Here is a 14,483-nt window from a genome sequence, read left to right on the forward strand (position 1 = left end):
AATAGGTCTCAGGGTGTATTTTGGGATGTGACAAAGCTTCTGGAGTGCACCAGCTAAAGTAACTGCCTATTCCACTAGGGCAAAATCCACCTCTGTTGCCTCGCAATGGGTATATTCTTAAGCAGGCATTTGTGAAGCTGCCACAAATGTTTGTCTGTGTATGCTTTCCCCCACCACTATACTTTTATGCATGCTTCCAGAGCAAATGTCGCCTCTGGTGTGGCTGTTCTCTGAACTGTGTAAATCCCTCCCCACAGCATCCACCTCCATTGGGACGCTGCTCGGGAGTCATCTAAAGTAGAACACACAGGGAACAACTCAAAGAAGGAGGAAAGGTTACTTGCCCATATAGTAACTGCAGTTCTTTGAGATGTTTTGTCCCTATGGGTTCTCCACTACCCACCCTCCTTTCCTCTACTTTGGAGTCCTTGCCTTGGCTGGATTTTGTAGTTGAAAAAGAACCGAAACGGCCCCTCCCCTATGTGCTTTCGGATCAGAGGACGAAGATATATTGGGCAAAGGCGCGGACCCTGCTACCAAAAATTTCAGATTGAAAGCCTGGAGGCACGCACACACCCGAAGTAGAGCACCCATAGGGACAAAACATCTCAAAGAACTCCAGTTAGTGAACAGGTAACTAACCTCTCCTTCTCCATACATCACTGGGGCCAAGTTCACAGCTGATGTAAATGACACTACACTGATTTCCATGGAATTGCACTAGCTTACATTACAGCTGAAAATGTTATTCTGTCTATGTACAAAACCAGCTATGATATAGTGGAAGTTCCCTTGGTTAAAGGTTTTGTCTATTCTTTAAAATCAGATACACTGTATTTATCAGTCAGTACACTGATTCTGTGTGCCTGCTAGCGTACAATTGATTAAATCAGAGAAATCTAGGCACAGTCTTTTGAAACAGATTGGAATCGACAGAAACCTAATGTACTTTATGGGAAAATACTTAGTTCTTCCTCTAGGAGAAAAAAATATAAAAATATGAAAGAGCATGACATTAGAAAATAGAGGTGATATTGGTGGGGAAAATGTATAGTTTTTGGTAAGTCAATGATGTGTCCAGGTTTCCATTTGAAAGAATAGACCATCAAGGCTGATTTTGAAATGGGATCCAGAGCAAATTTAAAAATGTTATTGTTCTCTTTTTAAAACCTGAACATCACAAAGAGTAACATACTTGTGCATCACTCACTTTAGACACCATTTGCTTAGGTTTAAAAGATTTAATGAAAAGTATCCATCACTGATAGAAAAAGCTGCAAAACAAACCTGACCAATATGGGTCTTAAACTAACTAACATGGGATTTTCATATTTTCCAGTCTCCACTAGCTGGGCTAGATTAAAAGTCTGATATTCCATTATTGAAGAGCTCAGAGACCTCCCTCTATTTTGCTTATCCACTTTCAGATGTCACCATTATCTGTTGATACCATGTGATTTCAGAAAGAATTGAAACTTCTGTTGGGGAATACACCTCAGGAACAGATGAAATCTTAAAACGTTATTCTGTTTTTTAGTGAATATCTTTGATAATTAAAGACAAAAAAGAGGGATGAGATATATAGAAAATATATGAAAGTAGAATTGTTTCTAAAGGGTAACTTGCCAGTTAATTAGAATGAAAAAAGAGAAGTAGACTGGCTTCTTTCAAGCAATATAAAATAGATGGAATAGTATAGACTAATGGTTCTCAAATTGTGGAGTACTCATAGGTGGTCTGCCAAGAGTTGACTGATCACATGGTGCTGACTGTTCTGGTTTCCAAATGCTAAATCATATTAAAAGAAGATTGAATACTTTCCCAAAGTTACTTTTTCAGGTAGTTGCCAGAGGGATGTTATGTGATCACAAACCAGAGGGGAAGTTGTCTGTGACATTGTGAATGAGAGGGGAAGCACCCAAAAGGTAGACAATCGCTCTGATAAGATGTGGTCCACACTCTGTTTGAGAACCCTTGGTACAGGATAGACCTATAATTTAGCTTAGTTGACAGTATTGCTATTTGGAGGCATATGGGCATTAAATGGCTTTTTGCTGTTCAGTGGTATGTGAATGGATTGAGGCATGGTTTATTTCAAATGTGATAGTCTGGTTTCTGCAAAAAATTAGTGGCACAATATTTGTGAATCAGGTGGTTAGCCAATCTATATAAAATTCCAGGATTGTCAGTTTGTGTCTCATTCTGAAGTCTAGAATGTCTGTAGAGTTGATCTGAAGTGATGAAAACATCTAAAAGCATGGCTGAGAGCTCTTTGTTCAGATTCACCAGGGTAAATCATCACTGGGATTTGCAGTCTGTTACTGTCCAATTTTCAATTTCTCAGCCATTTTGACATTACCAATTATACCAGGCCAAGAGTCAGTTGTGATGTCAGAGATAAGTCAGGTACTCCCTCCCCCCCTTCCCTACAGGTAATTTGCATGCAACAATTTCATTGGCTGGATGAGGGTGACTGCTCAGAACCACCCACAAAACAATACAACCAGCACACACAATAACTCCAAATCCCTCATTTGCCACCCCCACAAATCAACACAAATCTCCCAGCACAACTCACACACAAAATCCCTAAGCCCAATGGCCCCATACAAATCAACACAACCACCTCTCATTCATCACCTCCACTCAATTCTACCACCACAGCGCCCTAACACAATTCAACACATCTCCAGCCACAAGTGATCACAACCATCCACGTAACACAACCAATACACACAATAACCCCAGCACACATACCCAGACACAAAACACAGTGACCTGCACAACCAATACACACATCTCCCAGCACAATATAACCAGTACATGCAATAACCCCAAACACAGATATCCCCTCACAACAGTCCATACCCCTCCTTCACCACCTGCACAAATCAGCACAATATCTCCCAGCACAACACACTTATCCACCCTCACTCAGACTTACCATAAACTTGAGCATCAAAGCCACAGGTCACCACTAGTGAAATATAAGCACAGTTAAGCAATTCATCATATTGTATAATGAGACCATTAGTAGATAGTCTTTCATATAAACGTACGCGTATAACGAGTAGCATTCACAAACAGATTATCTGCACACAGATTTCACATTGATTATAACTACCAGGGAGCTATTGGCTCTCGGTAGATATCTCACATGCCACTGTTTGGTGAACTATTATGCAGATAATATCCAGGGGATACCTGTAAATCTCTATTCACTCCCTGTGCCCTCTGCCATGAAGGGACCCCTGGATCCCAGCACTGTAGCAGAGTAATTGGTCCTTGGCCACATGTCCATGTCACAGCACTCTGTTTCAAGACTCTGGCCTGCAGCTGAGTCAGAGGAAGGCAACACAGAGGCAGCACCTGAAGAGGGAGCCTGTTCAGACAAAGATGAGACTCAGGCCTGGTCTACACTACGACTTTAATTCGGATTTATCAGCTTTAATTCGAATTAACCCTGTAACCGTCCACACAACGACGCCATTTAATTCGATGTAAAGGGCCCTTTAAATCGATTTCTGTACTCCACCCCAACGAGCGGAGTAGCGCCAAAATCGATTTTAGCAATTCGAATTAGGGTTAGTGTGGCCGCAATTCGATGGTATTGGCCTCCGGGAGCTATCCCACAGTGCATCATTGTGACCGCTCTGGACAGCAATCCGAACTCGGATGCACTGGCCAGGTAGACAGGAAAAGCCCCGCGAACATTTGAACTTCATTTCCTGTTTGCCCAGCGTGGAGAGCACAGGTGACCACAGATACCTCATCAGCACAGGTAACCATGCAGGCTGATAATCGAAAAAGAGCACCAGCATGGACCGTGAGGGAGGTACTGGATCTGATCGCTGTATGGGGAGAGGATTCAGTGCTTGCAGAACTTCGTTCTAAAAGACGAAATGCAAAAACTTTTGAAAAAATTTCCAAGGGCATGATGGAGAGAGGCCACAATAGGGACTCTGAGCAGTGCCGCGTGAAGGTCAAGGAGCTCAGACAAGCCTATCAAAAAACAAAGGAGGCAAACGGTCGCTCCGGGTCAGAGCCGCGGACATGCCGCTACTACGCCGAGCTGCATGCAATTCTAGGGGGGGCTGCCACCACTACCCCACCTTTGTTCGTGGATTCTGGGTCGGGGATAGTCTCGACGCCTGAGGATTCTGCCGATGGGGTAGAGGAGGAGGAGGAGGATGAGCTTGCAGAGAGCACACAGCACTCCATTCTCCCCAACAGCCAGGATCTTTTTATCACCCTGACTGAAGTACCCTCCCAAGCCTCCCAAGCCAGTACCCAAGACTCTGACCCCATGGAAGGGACCTCAGGTGAGTTTACCTTTTAAAATATAAAACTTGTTTTAAAAGCAAACGGTTTTTAATGATTACTTTGCCTGACTTTGCATTCGCGGTCAGTTCAGCTACTGGAAAAGTCTGTAGCTACTGGAAAAGTCTGTTAACGTGTATGGGGATGGAGCGGAAATCCTCCAGGGACATCTCCATGAAGCTCTCCTGGAGGTACTCCGAAAGCCTTGCCAGAAGGTTTCTGGGCAGTGCATCCTTATTCCCTCCTCCATGGTAGGACACTTGACCACGCCATGCTTGCAGCAAGTAATCTGGTATCATTGCCTGACAAAGCCTGGCAGCGTATGGTCCCGGTGTTTGCTGGCATTCAAGCAACATCCGTTCTTTATCTTGTTGTGTAATCCTCAGGAGAGTGATATCACTCCTGGTAACCTGGTTGAAATACGGGAACTTAATTAAGGGGACAGAGGTGGCCGTTCCTACTGGGCTGTTTGCCTGTGGCAGAAAATAAATCCTTCCCTGCAGTTAGCCAAGCGCAGATGGGAAATTGGCCCTGAAGTTTTCCGCGTTTGGCTAGCAGGGATCTTCCCTGTTACCAGCCACGCGGTGGGGGGAGGGTACCGTGATCATCCCAGAGAATTCATGGCGAGGGGGGGGGGTCGGCGGCGGGGGGGGGGGTAGTTTGGTGCCTGCAGGGATCTTCCCTGATACCAGCCACGCGGTGGGGGGAGGGGTACCGTGATCATCCCAGAGAATTCATGGCGGGGGGGGGGTTAGTTTGTTTTCTGGTGCTGCTGAATGTTAACAGAAAAACCGCAGCACTCTACTTGCCTGAAGGGGCCCAGACAAGCCCCCCCACACTGCCCCCCCCCCAACTGGCTGAGATTGGCCAGGCTTCTACAGCACTCTACAGGCTATGCTTGGTATGTGGGAAAGGAGGGTGCAGAAGCTGTAAAACAATGGCTTACCATGGCCGCATGCAAGCCGAATTCTGTTGCCCAGACCTGTGATCTCTAGCAGCAAAGCCACAAGCACTCAGCATTAAGAGGCAAAATGCGACCTTGCACAGAAATCACATGTGCTATGTAATGTGAACAGTGTTGGTCACCGTGAAAGAGTATAAGCATTGTTCTGCAAAATGTAGCTTTTAAAACAATTCTCTCTTTTTTCCCCTCCCTACAGCAGCTGCAAATTCCTCAAGCCTCCCTCCTCCATCCCGAAGGTTATCACAGATAAGGCGTCGTAAGAAGACGACGCGGGAGGACATGTTTTCTGAAATTATGCAATCCAGCAGGAGTGACAGAGCTCATCTGAATGAGTGGAAGGAAACAGTTTCAAAGTATAGGAAAGAAGTCAGTGAACGTGAGGAGAGGAGGGACCAACGTGAGGAGAGGAGAGACAATCGAGATGAGAGATGGCGGCAGGAAGACCAGAGGATGAAGGATGCAACGCTGGGGCTGCTCCGGCGTCTGGTGGAGGTTCAGGAACGGCTGCTGGAAAACAGACTGCCGCTTCAGCCCCTGTTCCTCCCTCCCCCCTCCCCATGTTCCGTATCCTCCTCACCCAGACGTGTAAGAACGCGGGGGGGGAGGCTCCGTACACCTTCCCATTCCACCCCAGTAGACAGCCCAAGCAAAAGGCTGTCATTTTTTTAACCTTTTCTTTGTGGCTTTTTCCTTCCCAGCAATCCTCCTCCCAAATACCACCCGGGTTCCCTCCCTCTTTTTCTAATCTATTAATAAAGAATAAATGATTTTTAAATGATAGTGACTTTATTTGGTTTGAAAGAAAGATGGGGGAAGGGGCAGGGTGGGTTCCTTACAGAAAATCAGTCAGTAAAGGGGGAGGGTTTTCATGAAGGAGAAACAAACAGATATTTCACACAGTAGCCTGGCCAGCCATGAAACTGGTTTTCAAAGCTTCTCTGATGCACAGCGCTTCATGGTGTGATCTTCTAATCGCCCTGGTGTCTGGCTGCGCGTAATCAGCAGCCAGGCGATTTGCCTCAGCCTCCCACCCCGCCATAAAGGTCTCCCCCTTACTTTCACAGAGATTGTGGAGCACACAGCAAGCAGAAATAACAATGGGGAGATTTCTTTGGCTGAGGTCAGAGCGAGTCAATAATGAACGCCAGCGACCTTTTAAACGGCCAAATGCACATTCTACCACCATTCTGCACTTGCTTAGCCTGTAGTTAAACAGCTCCTGACTCCTGTCCAGGCTGCCTGTGTATGGCTTCATAAGCCATGGCATTAAGGGGTAGGCTGGGTCCCCAAGAATAACTATGGGCATTTCAACATCCCCAACGGTTATTTTCTGGTCTGGAAAGTAAGTCCCTTGCTGCAGCCCTTTAAACAGAGTAGTGTTCCTGAAGACGCGAGCGTCATGAACCCTTCCCGCCCAGCCCGCGTTGATGTTGGTGAAACGTCCCTTGTGATCCACAAGTGCTTGCAGCACCATTGAAAAGTACCCCTTGCGGTTTATGTACTCGGTGGCTTGGTGCTCCGGTGCCAAGATAGGGATATGGGTTCCGTCTATTGCCCCACCACAGTTAGGGAATCCCATTGCAGCAAAACCATCCACTATAGCCTGCACATTTCCCAGAGTCACTAACTTTCGTAGCAGCACCTGAGTGATTGCTTTGGCTACTTGCATCACAGCAGCCCCCACAGTAGATTTGCCCACTCCAAATTGATTCCCGACTGACCGGTAGCTGTCTGGCGTTGCAAGCTTCCACAGGGCTATCGCCACGCGCTTCTCAACTGTGAGGGCTGCTCTCATCTTGGTATTCTGGCGTTTCAGGGCAGGAGACAGCAAGTCACAAAGTTCCATGAAAGTGCCCTTACGCATGCGAAAGTTCCGCAGCCACTGGGAATCGTCCCAGACCTGCAACACTATGCGGTCCCACCAGTCTGTGCTTGTTTCCCTTGCCCAGAATCGGCGTTCCATGGATAGAATCTGCCCCATTAACAACATGATCTCCAAAGCACTGGGGCCTGTGGTTTCACTGAATTCTGTGTCCGTGTCCATGTCCTCATCATGCTTGTCGCTGTGCTGCCGCCGCCGCTGCCTCCTCGCCTCGTTTTTCTGGTCCTGGCTGAGCATAAACTCCACGAGAACGCGCGAGGTGTTTGCAATATTCATGAGTGCTGTCTTGACCTCAGCGGGCTCCATGCTTGCCGTGGTATGGAGTCTGCAGTGTTCACCCACCCAGGAAAAAAGGCGCGAAAATGGTTGTCTGCCGTCCGTTGCTTTCATGCAGGGAGGGAGGGAGGGAGGAAGTGAGGCTGTACCCAGAACCACCTGCGACGATGTTTTTTGTCCCATCAGGCACTGGGATCTTAACCCACAATCCCAATGGGCGCGGGAGACTGCGGGAACTATGGGATAGCTATGGAATTGCTACCCACAGTGCAACGGTGCAGAAATCGACGCTAGCCCCGGTACTTGGATGCACACCACCGAATTACTGTGCTAGTGTGGCCGCACTCATTTCGACTTTATACAACCTGTTTCTCAAATCCGAATTATCTAAATTCGGATTAATCCCGTAGTGTAGACATACCCTCAGAGTGAAGGAAAGGACATGGGAGTGGATTCTCTGCACCAGTCAGGTGAAAGATACTTCTAGAAGTAGGACAAGAAGCTGTAGCTGAGAAAGGTTTTAGGAAAGAGATGGTTTGGGGGGAAGGATGGTATAACCTGGAGAAGAGGGAGGTCTGGAAGATAGTATTTGAATTGACATTGTTAGGTTTTTGTTAATAAACATGATCCCAAGAATGGGACTGTCATAGGGAGACTTGGCCCTTTAAGAGGTTAGGGCTCAGCTACACCCTGTGCCAGGCTCAGCCCCCTTTCCCAAGTGAAGGGAATAAGTTCCTGGGTCACATGGTAGAAGATTGTAACACAGAGCCAGACCTGCTGGGATATAAAGGAAAATCTGAGGCCAGGCTAGCGAGGAGAAAGGAGTAAAAAGGTCTTCCTGGCTTTCCTGATAGATAGCATAAGGACCACAATCCTGCAGGGAGCAGGCTAGAAGCCGGTCTGCTGGAGGAAAGCCTCAGCAGAAGAGAGCAGAAAGACTCTCCTTAACTCTCAGCTGTAGGGTTTTGGGGATGAGAATTGCAGGAAGTGGACAGGCTCCTGCAAGAGACCCTGGGTCCGGGGAAAAGACCATGCTTATATGTGGAATTTAGGGCTTGTCTACACTTCCAGCACTGCAGTAGCGCTTAGTGAAGACACTACCTATGCCGACGGGAGAGTTTCTCCAATTAATGTAGGTACTCCCCCTCCCTGAGAGGCGGTAGCTACCTTGACAGGAGAAACCCTCTCCTTAAAAATGTGCATTTATGTGTCATTTTCATCCAAATGCACTTTACATGCTAAACAGATTATGTAAGACACTTATTTTTGCCCATTTCAGGGTTTCTTGTATTAAACATAGCAGCAATTTAATAGTGCACAGGCACAATGCTGAAGCTAAGAACCTTGTCTCAACATAGAAGCTGCACCAGCTGAACTAAATTTGGTTTTAAAAACTGGTTTACTTAAACCACAGCAAATTTCTTTGTGGACATAGATCAGTTTACAGCTGGTTTATATTGATTTAGATTAAAATTGGTAAATCTCTGATGTGCCCATACAAGGGGTGGTACCAGTTTATCTAAATCAGTTTTTAAACTGATTTAAGTTAAAACTGTTGCAGTGTAGACAAAGCTAAAGAAGATGGAGGAATGAAGGAACTTGGTAATAGGGACAGTGGAAGAATGAGTGGAGAGAGAAGTCATGGACACTGATGGAGAAGAGAGGGAGGCAGGTTGGTGATAAAGTTGATGAGGTGGTGGACAGAGAGAGCACTTAGATACTGAAAGGGTAGCCTCTAGTGAAGACAAGGTCAAGCAAGTGATCATTTTGGTGAGGTAGAGTGCTGATTCAGCTTTTAAAAATATCAAAAGGAGGTAGACGGCTAATAGGTCAAATGGGACACGGAGGTGGCAGTTGAAGTCATTGAAGATAAAGTTGTGGGATAAAGAGAGAGCTAGGTGTCAAAGAGGAACGTGGTTGAGGAGTCAGGGAGACAGTAGATTAGGAGTGAAGAGTATGTTAAATGGAGTTGTTTGAAAGAGGTGGAGTTAAAGCTATAAGAACAGTGAAATGCAAGAAAGAAGCAACATGAAGGTAAGGCACAAGACTGGGAGTTAGGCAACATGGATTTTGTTTTTGGCTTTGTCACTGACATGCTGTTTGAACTCTGTGTAGACAAGCTCTGAGGCAAGTCACTTAGCCTCTTTGTGCCTCTGTTTTCCATCAGCGAACTGGGGATATTTACCTGTTTCACAGGGATGTTGTAAAGCTATATTTGTCAATATTTGTAAAGTGCTTTTAGATCCGCTGATGCAAGGACAAAATAATATACTGCTGCTAGATTATGGCAGAATTTAAATTCTTATAACTGAGTGGGGAATGTGTTTTTGTAGTCAAAAGATCTATTTTAAAACACAATTACTATTTTGTCAGCAAAAATTATTTTTAAGAATATTTTTCAGTCAGCCTCTCTATCTTAGGTAAACAAATACGCTTTATGTTTTTCTGCTGAACAATCTACCAGAAAAAAAGCACAATTTAACTAACAAGCCTGTATTTTATGAGGGCTGCCTTTTTTCATTGTTAATGTTACTAGCCAATACAAAAAGAGGTAATGGAAACCAAAAATGCAATGTTATGTTCAATTACATATCCAGTAGGTAAAACAGTGATTTTGATATTGTTAGGTGCTGGACAAAACAGTATAATGTCATTTTGGCTGATCTGGTACAAATATAATCTATTGATGATTGAAATTCAGTCTGTTCAAATATAAAAGTATCTGAAGGCCTAGAGGAGCACTATAAAAGCCTATATATTCCTTTCCCATGATAACCTGGCAGGAGCAGAAAACTTACTTGCAAAAATCTGTGGCTTTTATCAGTTCAATGAGTCCCCTACTTTCTCTTGTTTGTTATGGAGGATAGCAACACTGTGAAGTGGAACCTTCAAAACCTGTGTTGGCCAAGGTCTGCAGAAATACATGTGGACTATATGAATCTCAGACGTAATGAGAACTCCTCTGCCATCTAAACAGGTGGCTTACAAGTAATGGCAGCATGGCTCTCAACGTTGACATGCAGTCCCTATCCTTTATGTATGTAGTCTCTGAAAGCACAGATGAGGAATTAAGGATGTTTAAGGTAATATCTTACAATGTGTTTTGTATCTTATATTCTGCTGCATGGAGAGGGAAACATGATGTGCAACACCCCTCATGAGCTTTGTAGAGCAAAGCTCTTACATAGCAACTGCAGAAAGTCAAAACAAAACAAAAGCTATTCCATAGCGGCCATTCCCCATACACTTATATAGCCTATAACAGTGAGCCTTGAGCCTCAGTATCTACACAAACAACAAGGAATCTGGTGGTACCTTAAAGACTAACAGATTTATTTGGGCATAAGCTTTTGTGGGTAAAAACCTCACTACTTCAGATGCATAGAGTGAAAGTTACAGATGCAGCCAGATGATATAAGGCCTACATAAAGCCTACCAGGGCTACTACCCTGATACTTAGTATCTACACAGCTATTTTTAGCATATTAAATATGAACAATATGAATATGTTGAGGTGGGTTTGGAGACTTGCCACTGTGGGCTGTGTTCTCAGACGCAGCACCAATTAATATTACTAGGGTCCTCCTATTGCCTCCCTATGCGGTATCACATAAGCAGAAAAGAGCACATGGGCCAAAATCCTGTGGGCTAAATGGCAGTAATGGTAGCTGGTCCCAATGTCACGGGACACATTATTATGAAAAGGAACCTGAGCACTTCAGACCTTTCTTTCTGGGGCAAAGATCTAAAGCTGTTTTTCTCCATGTAGCGGGCAACTGTTACTTGTCTTTATTCCCATTGTTAACTGAGGCGGTGCTAAGGGTACATGTACCTTTTCTTCGTGGATTTCCATAAAGAAACTTTTTTTAAAGTTATGTGATTTAGCAAAATTTCAGGATGTACACTCCCAGTGCAGTGTGGGTGAGCGGGTATCTTTGCATTTACTCATGTAAAAGGACTGTTAGATGCTTCCACAAGTGCTCAGCAGGAAAGCACAGCCGCTTCAACCCCAATAGGTTTATGGCCTGACTAGTCCATCTCCCGGACAGAGCGGGGTGGGGACATGGATGGGCAGTAGCGGAGGGTGCAGTGAGACAGGAAAAGCTAGGGGCTGAGGGTGCTGAGGTAGAGCACAGGGATGGGTAGTGAGGGTGGCTGTGAAGTGCAGAGAGATGTAGGGGAGGCGGCTACAGGAGCTGGTGAAGAGTGAGCGGAGGGGGGGTATCGGGGGTGACTCTCGTGCCCTGAGCGGCCCCCCGTGCCCTTTGACCCCGGGGAGGCGGGGCCGGAAGGCGCCGGGCAAGGGGCGGAGGCTGGCGCCGGCACGGAAGGAGGCGGTCGGCGGACGTGGCCCGGCTTCTCTCTGTCTCTCGCGCTCTCTGGGTCTCTCCGCGCCGCCATGGTCGCTGCTCTGTGCCGCGGCGCCTCCCCCCGCCCCGGCCCGGCGCGGCTGCTGCTGCTGCTCGGAGGCCTCCTGTGCGCGGCCCCGGTGCGGGGCGACGCGGACCTGCAGCCGGACCCGGACCTGGACCCGCACGCGCGGCACCGTTACAACGCCGAGATGCTGCGCCACGGCGCCCAGAGCGCCCCGCACTTCGTCATGTTCTTCGCCCCCTGGTAACCGGGCCGCGCGCGCGGCGGCGCGTGTCCCTGTTGACGTGGCAGCGGCCGCGGGGGGCGGCTCCTCGGGGGTCACGCGGGCGGGCTCAGGGCAGGTGCCGGTCGGTGCTGAGCCCGGGATACACAGCTCGCCCCCCCCCCCCCCCCCAGTCCCTCCACACGCACACCGGGGCTCGCCGGGAGGGGCGGGGGCTGCCGCGGGCCGGGCCCGGTGTTGCCTGGCCAGGGCTGGAAGCCACAGCACAACCCGCCCCCACGGTGCCTACGTGGCCTTCCTCAGCACAGGCCCCAGCAGTACCTCCTAGTCCTAAATGTGTCCGTTCTCAACAGCAGCCGCCCCGCCAGTCCCCGTGGTACGGACGGGGGAGCCGAGTCGCGGGGAGGTCAGGTGAGGTGTCTGCACAAGGGGGAGTTCACCTGCAGAGCTGGCCCGGTGGGGCGCTCTGAATGCTCAGCCAGGGCGCCCATGTGGGAAGTGACTTATCCAAGGTCTCACTGGAAGCCTGTAGAAGAAAAAAGAATCGAATCTGGGTTTTTTGAATTCCAGGTTAACACCAGCCCCTGGGCCATCCTTCCTCTCGACTTGTCTTAGCTTTTAGTAACGTCTGGAGACAGGCCCTAAGAGGGCAGTGTAATAACCCTTTTTTTGTGCATCCTGTTTCCTTGAATCACTTTTGAAAGGGGGCTGATGGAGCCTCACTCCTTTTACTCATTAATGTAAAAGTGTAGTAAAAACCATGCTGATAGAGTTGACAGCAGCTGACTGAGCTTCCAAATGAAGTTTTCCAAAACTGACTTCTAATTATTCTGTAGGTTTTCTGTTTCCTCCTTTCTCCACGAATACGAACAAAGTAAATGGCATGCATTTTGTGTGTGGTTCTTAAGAAATACATCATGTTCCAGAGAACTTTTTTGGTATCATGAACTCCTAAATTCTAATCCCAAATTTACCACTGTGTGACATTGGACAAGTCAGGGATGAGCAACCACAGTTACCCTTGACTCTATTTGGAGTTGTGGGTGCTCAGCATCTCTGAAAAAACAGGCCCTTGTCTGTCTGTCTCATTTTACTCGTCTGAAAAATAGGGATAATACTTTCTGCAGAGTTATATTGGGGAGTATTAATGTTTGTGCAGCACTCTGAAAATACGAAGAGCTATATAAGTAATAAATGTTATCTGTTGCTTGTGAATGTCTTCAGTGGGACGCATTGTATTTCATTTTAGTCCTGTTGGGTATTCATATTTGGCTTACTAGTCATTTAATTGGGGGTGCAATGGATGTCTGAACTCTGCTATGGAGTCTTCGAAGGTAGAAGTCAAAATAATAATTATAGACAGTCTTCTCTCAGGACCTCCTTTTTAAAAATGCCTTTTTGTGTCTGGAGTTATTGATCTTTTCCAGACATCAAATGGCTTTCTTCTTGATTAACCACATGATTAATTCATGTGAGAGATGGTCTTGTGCCATCCTCTACATCCAAATCCTTATGTAGACATATTGGCAAACATGTATGGAGAAACCTGCAATATTTACAGAAATATTAGATACACTGACATTTTCAGTGAGTGGGTTTATCTTAGAGGTTAAAGCTTGCAAACTTTGGACTTTATTTTGTTTTTAACATTTGCCAATTCATAGCTCTCTACAGGGTGTCAGTACTTTACTTCATCAGTGAGCCTTTTGACTTGGAGATAACCTGAAAATAGCATTCATCTTGTTGGTCTCCGTAGAGCAGTAGGTCAGGTTGTGCCTCTTGATACTACTAAATTCTTGGTTCTCAAATTCACACTTAGGAACAAAGAGCAGAAGTGTTTCAGTTGCTCTCAATCTACCCTCTTCCAGTAATAGGATATAGGGGAAAGGGCAGTTTTTCAAGAAGCCAGACTTCTTAAGGGCTTATAGATCATAACTAGAACTTTGATTTACATTTGTAAATGTAAGTGGCAAGTCATTGCAGAGCATTGAGAGTAACAGTCGTGCTCACAGCATCCCCGCCCACAGGAGGTGAACAGCAGCAGTCTAGACCAATTGACACTTCTGAGTGATCTTCAGTGGTAGCACTAAGAGCTCAGTGATACAGTATGAAAATGACAGACATATGACCACATAAATACAAGACTGATCAGGATAAGCTTTCTTGAATTTGTGGTCTTTTCTGACTGGACATATATTGTTTCTTCATATTACCACCTGTGCTAAAAGCATTTCGGAATTCATGGGAATAACTGACCAAGGCATGATTAAAATCCATCAATGAGATACCACTACTCCATGTCATAATGAGGCTGCAGCAACCAAAAAACCTGAGGCTGCAGTAGTCAAAAAATCAGTTACATTTGGAGAAGAGCAGGAAAGAGGTGGATGTAAATTTGGGCCCACAATTTATCAACCAACTCCATAATGTTACTTTCTTGTACT

The 14,483-nt window shown here is 46.3% G+C and overlaps 1 protein-coding gene across 2 annotated transcripts in view; it reads left to right on the plus strand.

The window, feature by feature from the left end:
* The first annotated feature begins 11,747 nt into the window (after positions 1-11,747).
* The window catches only part of TXNDC5 (thioredoxin domain containing 5), a 42,139-nt gene continuing 39,403 nt past the window's right edge, over positions 11,748-14,483 (plus strand). The window contains exon 1 of one of the 2 annotated variants that reach the window (XM_054017037.1): positions 11,748-12,059. In XM_054017037.1, coding sequence (XP_053873012.1) covers positions 11,842-12,059 — 218 coding nt within the window. In that variant the 5' untranslated portion in view covers positions 11,748-11,841. Of the gene's footprint in view, positions 12,060-12,282; positions 12,451-14,483 lie in introns of those variants that run through there. The other variant, XM_054017038.1, reaches the window with a different exon arrangement.

The sequence above is a fragment of the Malaclemys terrapin genome, chromosome 2 (genome assembly GCF_027887155.1).
Source record: "Malaclemys terrapin pileata isolate rMalTer1 chromosome 2, rMalTer1.hap1, whole genome shotgun sequence".
Classification (NCBI taxonomy): domain Eukaryota; kingdom Metazoa; phylum Chordata; order Testudines; family Emydidae; genus Malaclemys; species Malaclemys terrapin.